A 15,273-nucleotide genomic window follows, 5' to 3' on the forward strand; every position below is an offset into this window, starting at 1 on the left:
AATCCACACTGATTGGGGCTGGGCTGGCCGTACCCAACCCGTGCATGAATTCATGCACTGGGCCTCTAGTACCATATAACCGAGGTAATAGGCTATACCACTTAGGTTTGTGTAGTGTACTCTATGATGTTTGCACAATGATGAAATCACCTAAAGATACATTTCTCAGAACTTACCTCCATCATTAAGAGGCACATGATTGTAATTTGGCTTTTGATTGCCAGACAAAGTTTCTGAAGAACACACCTATGCCATTGTCCCTCTAAAGATAATGAGGAGTTTGGGTTAAGTAACCCCAGTGATTTTTTTTTTTTAACTATTTATTTATTCACTAGAGGCCCGATGCACAAAATTCGTGCAAGAGTAGGCCTTCCTTCCCCCAGCTGCCGAAACCGGCTTCCCTCTGGCACCTGGGACCTGGGCTTCCCTCTGGCCCCAGCTTCATCCGGAAGGACATCCGGAATGATGTCTGGTCTAATTAGCATATTACCCTTTTATTATTATAGATAGTTTTACCTTATCTTGTTGTTGACAGTATTTACAGATATCCCCCAATTTTCCCTTCTCTCAACCCCTGCCCCACCCAGGCTTTCCCCATACTGTTTTCTGTGTCCATTGGTTATGCATATATGTATATGAGTTCTTTGATTAATCTCTTCCCGTCTCCCCCCCCACCCCGCCTTCCTGTCTGAGATATGTCAGTCTGTTCCATGCCTCCCACTCATTTTTGACCGGAAACTCACACTAGCAAGATGAGGTAAGGATAAATCTGGCTGTATGAACCACAGCCAAACTGAGAAGGACTCACAAAGGACTCAAACCCACAGTCTTGGTTTCACTGACACCTTAGATCAGGGGTCCTCAAACTTTTTAAACAGGGGGCCAGTTCATTGTCCCTCAGACCGTTGGAGGGCCGGACTATAGTTTAAAAAAAAACTATGAACAAATTCCTATGCACACTGCACATATCTTATTTTGAAGTAAAAAAACAAAACGGCAAAAACACCCGCATGTGGCCCGTGGGCCATAGTTTGAGGACGCCTGCCTTAGATTGTCCACCCAGCTCTCCCTGCACAGACATGGAGCTTCCCACACCAGCTGAGAAGAAGCATGGTGCCTTTACTTCTCTTCATCCTACCTCTTTTGGGACTTCTTGAACATAAAAGTAAAGAGAATAGAAGTGAATCTATCTTTATAATGTGTTGCAAACACTTTTCAATAAGCTCTAACAGCATGAATATATTTGAACTCAAATTATATTTTCATGTATATCTTTTATTTATTTTTGTTTCTCAAATTCCTTTGGTTGGGTCTAAAAAAAATCCTCCCAATTTTCTCAATCAAGTTTTTAACATCACAATTTCTAATCAACACCCATTATTTACCTACAGATAAAAATCAACTTAAATTATACCATGGATTTTCACTGTTCAATAGATAAGATCTATGTTCTAAACAAGGTCAAATGAAAAGAGCTTTGGGTGTGGCTGGTGATAGGAGATTAGAGTGGAACCCAGAATTATTTAGGAAATAGTAGCTTGAGAAAAAGGTAAGATTTTAAAATAGAGAATTTCTGAGAAACATAGTAGTTTTCTTTTTCTTCCCATGACCAAAAGGACCCCTAAGGGGTTGCTAGAAGCAAAAGAAAGGATTCTATTGCCTTTATGTATTGCAAAGAGCCCACAGGACAAACCTGTGGAAAGATAGAAGGGATATTGTTGAGCTTAGTACTATCCTTCAATGCAGGTATAGAGCAGGGCCCTTTAAACTGAGGCTGACAGGCTTTAGCTAATGTTAACAGGCCATGTGTAGATATTGCCAAATTCATAAGTCTCTGAGTGATGTCATCCTCCCAACAAATTTCTGAAATGATGCCTTAGCAAACAAGCTCTTTCTGAGTAAAATGTTGAATCACTCAAAGGATACAGATTAGAAAGAGAGAGAAAAAAAAATTGCTCTGTGGGAGGGGCCATGCTTTATAAAACCAGTCATCACCATGTCTGAACTCTAACAACTCTTGGAGGACCGTTTCCTGTCAGACAGCACCTCAGAGAATAGCAAGGTATTTCCATGACCATCTCTATGAACTCTGGTTTCATTGTTTCTCTTCCCTCATTCTGGTCTTACTAATATAATGACATTTAAAATGTGGGATGTTTTTAGAGGATGATTAAAAATTTAGTGGTGCTTTCTTGTTTAGTTGTTTAACTGAAAATATTTTAGTGCAAGATTTGAAATAAATTTATAGCCATTCAGCACTCCCAATAATGAACTCAGCATCAGAAGCTCTTTTGTAGCATGGCTATGATAGTTGTGTGTGTGTGTGTGTGTGTGTGTGTGTGTGTGTGTGTCTTGATCTTGAATCTCAGAAGCCAGCAAATGCCTATGTAACATGTAACATTAAGCAAACCAAAATGTACATTAAAGTTGTGATGTTAATTTTGTTGAGCAGGTTAGGATATGTATATTCTTTACTAGCTAGTGTTTTGACACTGAATTTAATAAGAACAGCTCAGTTAATTAAAACATATTCATTTAAGCAATTGAAAGTAATTTATCAATTGTACATACATATTTAAAAAATTAAAAGATGATTGAGTTTTCATCTAAAATAATCAGAAATTAAGTAGATTTCTGGGTTGGGTCAGTTCAATACCAGAATATATCTATTGAATTTAGTTCAATATTTGGTCAATTTAGTGAAAGGGAAAAATCTGCCAAACTTGTTGTTGAATTGACTGAAGTAATAGTGCAATAAATAATTTTGCACTCCGCAAACAGGCAATTATTCACTATGAAAGTCATCAAATACCAGAAACTGTTTTTTATTTTGTTTGTGTGTGTGTGTGGGGGGGGGGGGGCATTTGGTTGTTTTGAACAGGAAATTTCCTTGGAATTATTATTTTCCTTGTTCTTGTGGATTTTTGTGGTCAATTTCAAACTATTTGCATTGTGTAGTCACAAAAATTTTTGTTTTAAATGCCACAGCAAGTTCAAATCTAATATCCAGTGCCAACATAAAGAGGGACTGTGGTAGTGTGGCACCTCCCGAGTTCTTCATGACCTGTGCCAAGTTTCAGTGGCACATTTGTCAACTTGTGTAGCAGGAACTGCCACAAACGTCATGGAGCCCCGCCCCACATATGCTTTCCATCCTTCTTTTCAAGGATAATATTAAACACGAATTACGAGCATAACACTTAGGAGCTAATGAAGTTGTATAACTTACTCTTGTTAAGAAATTCACAACAGGTGCTACCTGTTCTGGGAGATGGTACTATTTGATGTCACTTTGTGACTTTAATTTACATTGTCTTAGGTAGATTCCCACGCAGTTGTAAACCATGGACTTGTCTGAGGGTTACTGGACACTGTATATGTATGCCTTCAGAGATTTTTAAAACAATAAGCTTCTCAAGCCTCATGTAGGAAAAGCCCCCATATTGCAATCAGAAGGCTGCGATTTAGTTGAGGCTTTGAAACTGACTGGCTGTGCAATCTACATCTTCATATTTTCACCTGTATAACAGGAATTACTATGCTTTGCTGGGGAAAAATTATGCAAATTAAACAAAACAACTCAGTTGAAGAAATTTGGTAACTGCAATATAGACATTAGATATAATTTTCATGTTAAATGCAGTTAATTGTACCTTATTTTAACAATAAAATTTCAACTCTTTTTTAAAAAGGTAAATGCATTGGGGATAATTTAATTTTGCCCCTATCTCCCTTTTTCCACCTAAAATCCTAACTTGGCATTAATAGCCCTCTCTGATAGTTTCTCTTGACACTTAAATTTTGTTAGTGTCCAGGAGACCGACTATGCAGGTTTTTTTTTTTGTTTATTTTTTATTTTTTTTTATAAATAATTGGCTAAACTCACTACAGACTGATTCATTTGCCTGTCACCATAATCATTATTGCTTGTCTCATTTTCGGTTCTTATAAGTGTATTTCTAATAGCACATGATCTCACTTATCTAGGGGAAATAATGAACAACATAGACAGATGAACAAGAACAGACCCAGAAACAAGGAGGCATAGATCAGACTGTCGGGCTTCAGAGGGAGGGTAGGGGAGGGTGGGGGTAAAGGGGAGAGATCAACCAAAGGACTTGTGTGCAAGCATATGAGCCTAACCAGTGGTTAAGGACAACAGGGGGAGGGGGGCATGTGTGGGGAGGGGTGTGGGATGGGAATGGGGAGATGAGGACAAATATGTGATACCTTACTCAATAAAGAAATTAAAAAAAAAATTGGCTACAAGAGAAACCTACATTTACTTTTCTGGTTCTGACAACTTATTTGTTTTTCTTTTCACATGGGTTAAAGAAATATTTTGTTTATTAATTCTCAGTTCATTTCCAAAATATTGAGATACTTTACAGAAAAATTTACCCAATAAGATTATAAAGATACTTTAAAATCGGAAAACGGAAGAGGAAACACATTTCTGAGCCACTCAAATTAATCTAATCTCAGTGATGAAGCAAGAGAAAAAAATATAGTAACTTTACTTTTTACTTAAAAAGCCTTCTAGGAGCATTACAGACTTGCAAACTTCCTCTTCTTATTTCCTCTTTCTAGCATTTCTCAAGTGTGAAACTTGCCTAAACTCTTTTTTAAAAATATATTTTTATTGATTTTAGAGAGGAAGGGAGAGGGATAGAGAGATAGAAACATCAATGATGAGAGAGAATCGTTGATCAGCTGCTTCCTGCACGCCCCTACTGGGGATTGAGCCCGCAACCCAGGCATATGCCCTTGGCTGGAATCAATCCTGGGACCCTTCAGTCCGCAGGCCCATGCTCTATCCACTGAGCCAAACCAGCTAGGGCCTTGCCTAAACTCTTACACTGTAGAGTGAAGTTGAGCAGCAGGTGAGGCAGTGTGGCACATTGGATAGAGTGGGTTTCTGAAACAGACCTAGGCTTGAATCCCTGCACAATTACATACACACTGTGTGACCTTATACAAGTTAGTTAACCTCTCTGAGGATCAGGATGGAACCTATACTCTCAATGAAGATCATAGTATCTGCCTTATAGAGGTCTTGTGAAGATAAAATGAGAAGAAGAAGTGAGGGAGTTTCAGAGACAAGTTTTACTTAATTTACTGTTTTGTCTTGATAACATACAATCAGGTGGTGTTTCAAATGAGAAATGTTGATATAAAGTGCAATCACCTTCTTAAAAAGAAATGTTCATGACCCAAGTGTTCACATAAGACATCCATGGATTAGGCAGAGAAGTGAGTGCTGGCCCGTGTTGGGAAGCCCTGCTGAGTGAGCCTAGGTGAGAGCTGCAGAGCATGCCTCATCCTGGGGGCCTCCCAGCTCCGGGAAACCACTTCCACAAGACGGTTTCCTGTGGAATAATGAGTGTCAGTGTTGTTTGGTATACATATATTTTGGTAATTGTAGGGTGTGTTATAAACCATTACGAAAGCATAACATGCAGCCAGAAAGAAGATCATTGGCTGAAACCCACAGATACTCCCACACATCTGGGCGTGTCCAAGCATTTGACTGCATGGGAAGGCTTTGGTCGTGGAAGGTGTGTCTGTCATTTTTCTTCAGATGGTTGATCTGGTGTGTGTGTGTGTGTGTGTGTGTGTGTGTGTGTGTGTGTGTGTGTGTGTGTATGAGATATCCAGGATCATTCCTACCGTGCTACCTTCATTGAAAGTATAGGTTCCATCCTGATGCTCACGGAGGTTAACTAACTTGTATAAGGTCACACAGTGTGTATGGCATTGACTTTGATGCTAGCATGTGACGGGAGAGGAAAGGAGCCTTCCCAGCACTCCCAATAATGAACTCAGCATTGGAAGCTCTTTGTAGCAAGGCTGTGATAGTTGTGTGTGTAGGGGGTGGGGCGGGGGGGGGATGCAGATATGGGTAGGACTATGAAAGCTCCAATCCTCAAACAATGAGTCTAAGCCACTTCCACAAGCAGGATATTTGAGAGAAGATTTACCATCGCAACTGGGACAACATGAATATGTGTGCAGATGGCGTATGTTTGAATATGTGTGGATTTTGTGTGTGTGGTGTGTATTTGCAGGTGTATCATAGAGGTTGAGGGCATGACCCTGGAGGCCACCCACCTGACTTCAATTCCTAGTCAAGTGACATTGGTTACTTTTCTTATCTTCTCTGTGCAGTAGTTTCTTCCTTCGTAAAAGAGGAATTAGGGTTTCCTTGTAGGGTTTCAGTAAGTACAAAATGGTTAGTACAGGTAAAATATTTCGAACAGACTCTCTTATATAGTAAGACTCAGTAAATGCGATTTATTGTTATTGCTGTATGAAGTGTCACTACTCATCATAAGACTGTTCACTACATCTCAGGATTGGCTGCAAAATTTGCAGAATCCAATGCAAAAGGGAAATGTAGAGCCCCTTGTTTAAAATTATTGAGAATTTCAAGATGGTAACAGCACAGTTTTGCACCAAGCTTGGGGCCCATATGGCTGCATGGGTCACATGACCCTAACGCTGTCCCTGTTCTACTTCTTGTTGTTTCGTGAAGGCAGAATAGAGAGGAAGCCCCTACCCTGTGCAGAGTACAGCCTGTACTACACCTCTGATGACATCACCCAAAATGTTGTCTCATTTTTTAGAGCTGTGTTTTCTTCCTCACTTTCATTCTAGATTGAAACAATGGAAGACATTTATGTGGCAAACACAATTTTTGCCATCAATTTCTTCAAGCATCTGGCAAATACAAGCACCACCCAGAATCTCTTCTTCTCTCCATGGGGCATCTCATCCACCATGGTCATGGTCTACCTGGGTGCCAAAGGCAACACTGCAGACCAGATGGCAAAGGTAAGTTTCTGTTGAAGCTCCAAATAGGAACTGAATGATTCCTGAACCAAACTGTAGAATTGCTCTGAGTGTGGGCTTGCGATATCCTGACAATCTCAAGGTCAGCAATCATCACATGCTATTACAACATTAGTTCCTTTGATTCAAATCTACAAAATAGGCAAATCATGCACCATTGACTGTAGATAGCAGAAGGCATATAGGAGTTTCTTCTATTGCAGGGCTGCAAGTGATGAATACTGACAACACCTTACATTGTAATATTCTAATGTTTGAAAGTGTTTTGCATTCTTTATATCTCTTTTGTGTTTGTTGCTTATTAATGGAATTAATTACTCCTAATAATTTTAAGAGAGTGTCACAAAAGAAGAGAATGTCCCAGAGCAGTGGTCACCACACTCTTGGAGATACAAGGAGAGCAGTGTTGACTCATGGTATCAACCCCGTGAGATCATGTCAGCAAAATGCGGCCTGGCCTAATGGTCAGTCTTCAAAATCAAGATGGACAGGGTGTCCGGCAGCTGGTTTCCTTCCTGAGCAAATGGACACAAGCTCAGCCAGGGGACCCTTTTACTGAGTCTAGGGCCTTAAAAATACATTGAACTACTTCAACTGCACATTGCAATATTCCTATGGGATGAATTCAGCACATTGAAAATTCACATGATCCTATTATCTCCTAGGTCAGTGACCCAGAGGAGATCATCCTATAATTAAAATTCTTTTACACACACATGTACATGAACATTAACATTGAATGCTCTGGTTTCTCACAGGCACATATTGTGCTTTAAGTCACACCAAAATGCCACTGGCTACTTTGGAGTTTCCCGTGAGAATTACACCTGAGTGTGTATATATCCTTCCCAAGTACACGGTGACCCAGTTAGAATGGACCTTGTTTGAAGAGTGAGAGTGTTGGCCAATGTCCTCGCAGGAGGAAAGGGATAGATAGCTGCATCCTCCCTGTGTTTGTGGCAGTTTAAACATCAAGACTTACAACAAAACTCAGTTTGCTCAACTCTGATGCCAGCAACATTTTGAAACCCTCCTTCCCCTTTATTTTCTTTGCCTTGAAAAAATAAAGACAGTAAACTGCACAACTTTAGAACACATCAGGGTCTTAATTTTTTAAAAGTAAAGAAATCACTAGCACTCTGAAGCAATATATTTTGAGGGCATATGCTAAATAAAGTATTTTAAGTTGTTAAAATAAAACCATTAATTTTGATACCAAAAGAAAATTAGCTTATGGGTTGCTCTGGGCACAAGACAGTTTCTCTGTACCTAGAAAGTGCTTGAGCACGTGGGACTATGCCAAGATTTTAAATCATTTTTTTTTTTGTTATTCTGCTGCATGTACAGGTTTTAAAATTCAAAAGCAAATTTGGTTAATTCCCTACTTAAAGCAAGAGGAGAAGCTCTTTGGCTTGGAGGAGGGAGCACAAACTTTGGGAAAAAGACCTATCTGTGTTTAAAATGGTGGCTTTGCCAGGGTTTATGAGGTGTATGAATGAAGGCATTTTGAAGCTCTCTGAGCCTAGAGATTAATGAGTAGTATATATATTAATATAAAATACATCATACTGATTTCTGTGAGGGAAATTTAGGTTGACCAACACATATCACATATAAAAAGTATCTATGCTTGTATCCCATACACAATGACAGGGGACTAGACATCAGGCCACTAAGAGGTACCTGTTGGCAATGGTTTAAAAATTAAGTAATTTAACAGGAAAATGTAATGCACTAATTCCCTCTAATTTCAATTGTAGGTGCTTCAGTTTAACACTATTGGAGTCCATGAAGTGACCCCAATGACTCCAGAGAATGACACCAGCTGTGAGCTCATGCAGCAGATGCAGGTCACTTATCCTGATGCTATTTTGAAGGTATCTGACTCATTCATTCATATTTCTTTCGTACTTTATTTCTAAAATCTTCTTGTCTTAAAGTCATGACATTAGACTGAGAAGGAACTTAGTACAGATCCCCCCACTTCCAGAAAAAAAATACTCAAAATCCTTAAGTAACTATTCTAGCTAGGGTCTCACTGCTAAAAAAGGACAGAGCCAGAGCAGAATCCAGACTTCCTGACTTCTAGGCCAAGACTCTTTCTAAATTATGTCACACCACCCTGCCTCTAGTTGGGTTTGTGTAATTTATTCTAAAACTATGGTAGAGAGACTCCTAGAATACACAAGCATGAATGCAGACTTCCAGAGGAGAAAGGATAAGGAGTGACAAATAGTTGAGGAATGAAGAAGGTCAGGTTCAATGACTTCATAAGAAGCCAATGACCTTTATATATCCCCCATATCTATCTATCTATCTATCTATCTATCTATCTATCTATCTATCTATCTATCTATTATCTATCTATCTATCATCTATCTATCATCTATCTATCTATTTATCTATCTATCTATCTATCTATCTATCTATCTATCTATCTATTATCTATCTATCTATCTATCTATCTATCATCTATCTATCACCTATCTATCACCTATCTATCTCAGGTAGTATGATCTTTTCTCAATACTCCATTCATTAATTATCAGCTATCCAGCTGAGTTATAGGAATGAACACAGATGTGTTCCTATTGGTAACCAACTTCCATAATTACACTCCTGAGAAAGGTTATGTGGCAATATCTCCCATAGTTTTCTGGCTATTACAGAGGGAATTGTGGGCTAAAGGAGGTGGAGAGGGCCCCTATAATATAGAGATCCAGCCGGGTCTCTGGAGACAGCTGTCATTCACCTGCAAGTCTTCTGCTAGGACTGAGTCCCATGTCTATCATCCTGTTTACAAACTTTAGGTACAGCTCTATGACACGTGACTGAATATTGCATTGTGAGTCCATCACCCAAAATCAAATAATCTCTTGTAAAGTAACATGTGTAAAGTAACATTTTAATATAAAAATTCTTTAGAGACCTTAAGGTTTACAAAACTATAGAAGGAGCCCCACTTTCTTCTAGGATGTTGCTTATTTCATGGTAAAATTCAATCTATGGGCAAAGTAATGAAACATACAGTAAAACACTATCTTATATGTTTTGTACCACATCCATATCAAAAGTATTTGCTCAGAGATTCCTGTTAAGTACCAGAAAAAAGTATATGTTAATGTAGTATTTTATTATTGTATAGAAAAAATACCATTGCTTAAGAAATATCTTACTTAGTGGTCCCATGTTATATAAAGAGGATCCCTCCTTTCTGTTCAAGGTACAAGCTGAAAACACAATCCATTCAGGCTTCCATGCTCTCATCTCTGCTATCAATGAGACCAAGGGGGGTTACATATTGGAAAGTGCCAATAAGCTGTTTGGAGAGAAGACTGCACAATTCAAGGAAGTAAGTACAGCCTGTTATTGAAATGCAGGGACCTAAACCTGCAGTGAGGTCACTTTCAAAGCTGTTCTCTAGGATTCATGCTTGTAGGGAAAGTCAGAATTGCACAGGGCTCCCTAAGGCTCCCTAAGGCCTTGGCAGTGTCCCTGTGCTCTCCCTGTTGGTGCTTCCCTACCTGCTGAGAAGGTGGAGAAGTCAGGAGGAACACAACTGACTTCCAGAGTCACTCTCTGCAAGGTCCACCTCCTTCTTATTTGCTGTCTATAATGTGAACAATGCGGGAGGGCAAATAGTGCTGGGACTGGAGTGTGGGGAAGGAGGTCCACTGAGTGCTTATAATCTGCACAATTTTCTTTTTCAGCAGCATCCCCCATCGTCAATCTCTACCCCTACTGCACCCCAACCTCAGGCCCTCCAGTCTTGACAGGAAGCCCATAATTCACAATTGCACCAAGGCTTGTTCAGCATATATTCTATGTAACCTCCTGCATTTTTCTGCTTTAAAGGAATACATCCGACTCTCTGAGAAATATTATTCTACAGAACCCCAGGAAGTTGACTTCTTAGAATGTGCAGAAGGAGCCAGAAAAAAGATTAATTTCTGGGTCGAGACTCAAACCAAAGGTAAAACCAAGGAAATATTTTCTGTTCTTTCCACTTAGAAAATTGAATCTATTTTTTAAAACCATCCTTGAACTTAGTCCTTAATTCCTTAAAATTCATTCAACCCTAGTTATTTTGGTTAATGCACCTTATTCTTATTTAGCTTAGTGGGTGTTTTAATTGAGGGCTACTAATAGAAGACATATGTTTAATACTCAAATAATTGGATTTTGATATTACATTAGAATAGAATATGACAGATGGCAGATGTTTTCAAATATAGAAAACATCAGGATTGAAATAATTGTGACACTCCATCCACTGTGGACAAGAAAACAACCGAAAAAAAAAGGAGTTTCTTAACTTCTCGGATTAAAACATCATTTCCAGCAATAATTTTGTGTCTTGATTGCTAAGCTACCATAATGGGAAAAACACACACACATGAACTAAGTGCTATAGAATTTAAAATATTTTTGTCTCTCTGAAAGTAGTTGATCTATTTATATTACTTCTCCATTTCCATTCTGGATTTTTAAACCACTGTTCAAACTGCTTGCCACAAAGGAGATGAGAAAAGTGAATATTAAAGAAGTGAAAGTAAAATTGAAGTTCAAAATTAAAGACACATGAAAGTTATGTCTTTTGAGAACAGCATAAATTTTCTCTTTAAGCATTGTGCCAAATGGCTGTAAATGAATATCAGTTGTAGTGCTAAAATGCCAAGGAGTAATTGGGGCTGATTGTTTTACCAAATTTTATAATAATTTGAGAGAATTTTCTGTTTTATTTGTTATGATCAAACACTAGTTTTGTCACATGCACCATAAGTTAAATAAAATGTTAGTAGATTTCAATAGCAATCAAGAATTTTAATTGCCTGGGGAATGTATTGAGCGGAGATATTGAGCAGATATATTGAAGCTTGTCAGAATACAGTGACCTTTTTATTAGTCCTTTTTCTGTCAGTAGGACTGGAGGGTTGAGGACAGTGGAGAGAGAATCCTAACTAGCTTACCAATACTATATAGTCTTGAGAGGATTATTAACCTCTCTCACAATGATGTTCTTTTGTATAAAACGGCACTCATACTCACCTAATAAAGTAGTTGTGAGGATTAAATAAAATAATGTATTTAGTGGTTGAAATAATGCAGAGGAATATTCACTATAATGGGCTATTTCTTAAACAACTTAAAAAAAAGCTATCATGCTCAGATGTCTTCATTTCTGAGAACCTTCTCTAGCTCACTCTTTTATTTCCTTCTCTTTTTTTGTCATAGTACTATGCATTATTTAGCTCTATTATATAATTTATCACACATTTTTCAGAACTGATTTTGAATGTCACTTCCAATAATACTCTCAGCCCCACCAAGACATTTCCTCCTTGCTCAGCTCATGAATCTGCATTACTCCTTGTATAGGTAGAGTCTAAACTTCCAAAAAAATTGTCTTGAGTGAATCAATGGGTCAGACCCATAGACTGTCCAGACCAGATCTAGCAGGAGCACTATGTGACATAATGTGGAAAGACACTATTATCTTCCTTAAGAGACTATATTTCACTTCCAACGCAATTAAATAACTTTATGCAACTGTAAAATTGAGAAAACAATATAAAAGGTAGTAAAAATCTCCACTGCAAATTTGATAGTAATTCTAAATTTTAAATGCATTACTTCTTCATTTTCCCTTGAATTTTGAAAACCTTCTGAGGAATTTGCTCTGATTTTTACTTATGCTTTAAATAAATCGAGAGGAAAACTTGAGCTTGAAGATCAACATCTCTGTAGAGTTTTCCAAATGTGTCTTCTGAGTTAAATGGCAACGTAAAAGATTCAAGAAATTATAGCAATTTCACAGTTTTTGATCATGAGACCTAAACAGACATTTTTTTCTTTTTCTTTTTTCTTTTTTTTTTTGTAGGTAAAATTTCAAACTTGTTACCCAAAGGTTCTGTAGATTCAAACACCAGGATGGTCCTGGTGAATGCTGTCTACTTCAAAGGAAAATGGAAAACTCCATTTGAGAAGAAATTAAGTGGACTTTATCCTTTCCGTGTGAACTCGGTATGAGACAACAAGACAGATTTTCTTAACATGTATTGTAGGGTCTTAGACAAGAAAGAGAAATAAAAAATAGAGACCACTTATTAATGTCACTACATGATGTGCTAGTTATAACTTATGGACATTGGATAGTTGATTAACTCTTTTGAGCTACTGAATATCACTCAGTAATTTTATGAGGTCATATGAGTAATGATGAAAAACCATGGGCTTTATACTTAAATCCTAGACTCAAATGTAGTTTCTACCACTTATTTATGTTCCATGAATTCCATTTTCTAATCAGCAAAACTTGGATAATCATAATATCAAACTCCAAGGGTTATTGTAAGGATTCAATGAGGTTTAGCAGAGTTTGGGGCCCATGATAGGTACTAAACAAATGTTTTAGTATTATTATTATTGTCCATAATGGGTGTAATCTTGAAAAAGGTAATAATATCAGAATATTGTATACAAACAATTTATTTTGTTGATTTAAAAAATATATTTCTTAAACACTAAAGCAGAACCCATTCTCTTTTATGTTAAATTGTCTCTTGATGTATTAGTATTAACTTTCATGTTGTACTCTTTAATCACTTTAGACTCAGAGTAAATCTGTACAGATGATGTACTTGCATGAAAAACTGAACATTGGATACATAGAAGACCTAAAGGTTCAGATTCTAGAACTGCCATATGCTGGAGATGTCAGCATGTTCATATTGCTTCCAGATGGAATTGCTAATGTGTCTACTGGCTTGGAGTTGGTAAGCCATTCCAACTTTAGTTGTTTTAGACTTCTGGGACTAAACTTGCTTTTTATGATGAACATGTATACACCTTAGGAAATTATGTGCAATTTCTTACATGAATATGTGAATTGGTTGATAGTAAGTGTGGCTTGTCTCAATCTTTCATTCATTTTATGTCATACCTATTACCTTCTTGCAAAAACTTTACCAATCTATTAAACTTTTATATCACCCACATTGTAGTAACGTTAAAGTCACTGATTTTTAACATTACACTTAGAAGTTGTTTTCCTTCTTTTCTAAACACTCACTGTGTTTTTGTTTTTAATTTTTGGATTTGTAGCTGGAACGTGAGCTAACTTATGACAATCTCAACAACTGGATCAGCAAAGACACCATGGCAGAAGATGATGTTGAGGTGTATATCCCCCAGTTCAAATTAGAAGAGCACTATGAACTCAAACCCATTCTGAGGAGCATGGGCATGAATGATGCCTTCGTCAAGGGCCAGGCCAATTTCTTAGGAATGTCAGAAGGAGATGAACTGTTTCTGTCTGAAGTGTTTCATCAAGCCACTGTGGATGTCAATGAGGAGGGCACTGAAGCAACTGCTGGAACCGGGGCTATCATGTCAGGGAGAACTGGCCATGGAGGCCCACAGTTTGTGGCCGATCATCCTTTCCTCTTCTTTATAATGCACAAAACAACTAAGACCATTCTCTTTTTTGGCAGATTTGTCTCACCCTAAATTTGGAAATGTCTGTTTCTGTACAGAATTTTGTAGCATGAGGTTATAAGCCTCAGAATTGTTATAAGAAACAAAAATGTAGGGACTTTTTCTATGTATTTCTGTGTTTCTGAACAATTTCTACTACACACTAAATATAAATATAGAAATAACCAGACAACTGTCAATCATAACATTGCAACCCTATTAATTGGTTTCCTAAAATGGGATGATGTCGAATTTAGTTCTCCCTTATTCTTTGTTTATTTTATAGCATTAAATTTTATTGTATTATTTATTATTTTATATAATTTTATTATTGTTAACTGTCTATTTAATGTAGCTGATACAGTTACAGAAAACAGGTGATTGGTTATGTTTCTTTCTAAGGAAGTACATTTATTTGTTTTTATGATGAAGGATGAGTAAGTGTCTTTCCATCCCCTTCTATGATAAAAACCTAGAAGATAGCATTGAACAACAAGCAAATATACATTATGTACATTTATAACATTATATATCACATAGATGTGACTATAACTGATGTAAGATTACAAATACACAATAAATAAATATGTTTCCACACAATCATTTGTTGCCATTTTATTAGATCTTTGGATCATGAGACTTGTTATAGCTTGATTCCCAGGACAGAATAAAGGAGCCAAAGAGATAACCACCACTTTTACACAGAGCCCTACTCTTGGGATTGAATGGAGTTGTGTGAAAAACGGTGTAGCAATTCAGAGGAATAGTCAGCATTCTTTGGACACTGGTGTTTAAACCTCGAGAACATCAGGAATAAATGCCAAATCCAGTGGTTCACACATAGAATCAAGGTCACAGTTATTGATCTGATAGTTCAAAGGAGCTAAGATGGGCTGGTGGCAGAGCAGGAGTGGAAACACAAGAGACCTTCTTTAAAAATATATT

At 37.5% G+C, this 15,273-nt stretch overlaps 1 protein-coding gene across 1 annotated transcript; it reads left to right on the top strand.

Annotated features, from left to right (window-relative positions):
* The first annotated feature begins 2,017 nt into the window (after positions 1 to 2,017).
* SERPINB2 (serpin family B member 2) lies at positions 2,018 to 14,858 on the top strand. The gene is made up of 8 exons (XM_079783381.1): positions 2,018 to 2,062; positions 6,658 to 6,834; positions 8,613 to 8,729; positions 10,076 to 10,204; positions 10,708 to 10,825; positions 12,734 to 12,876; positions 13,464 to 13,628; positions 13,957 to 14,858. The coding sequence occupies exons 2-8, from the start codon at positions 6,667 to 6,669 to the stop codon at positions 14,359 to 14,361; spliced, it is 1,245 nt and encodes a 414-aa protein (XP_079639507.1). The 5' UTR covers positions 2,018 to 2,062; positions 6,658 to 6,666; the 3' UTR covers positions 14,362 to 14,858.
* Positions 14,859 to 15,273: the final 415 nt, after the last annotated feature.

This window comes from Cnephaeus nilssonii, assembly GCF_951640355.1.
Source record: "Cnephaeus nilssonii genome assembly, chromosome: 11".
NCBI lineage: Eukaryota > Metazoa > Chordata > Mammalia > Chiroptera > Vespertilionidae > Cnephaeus > Cnephaeus nilssonii.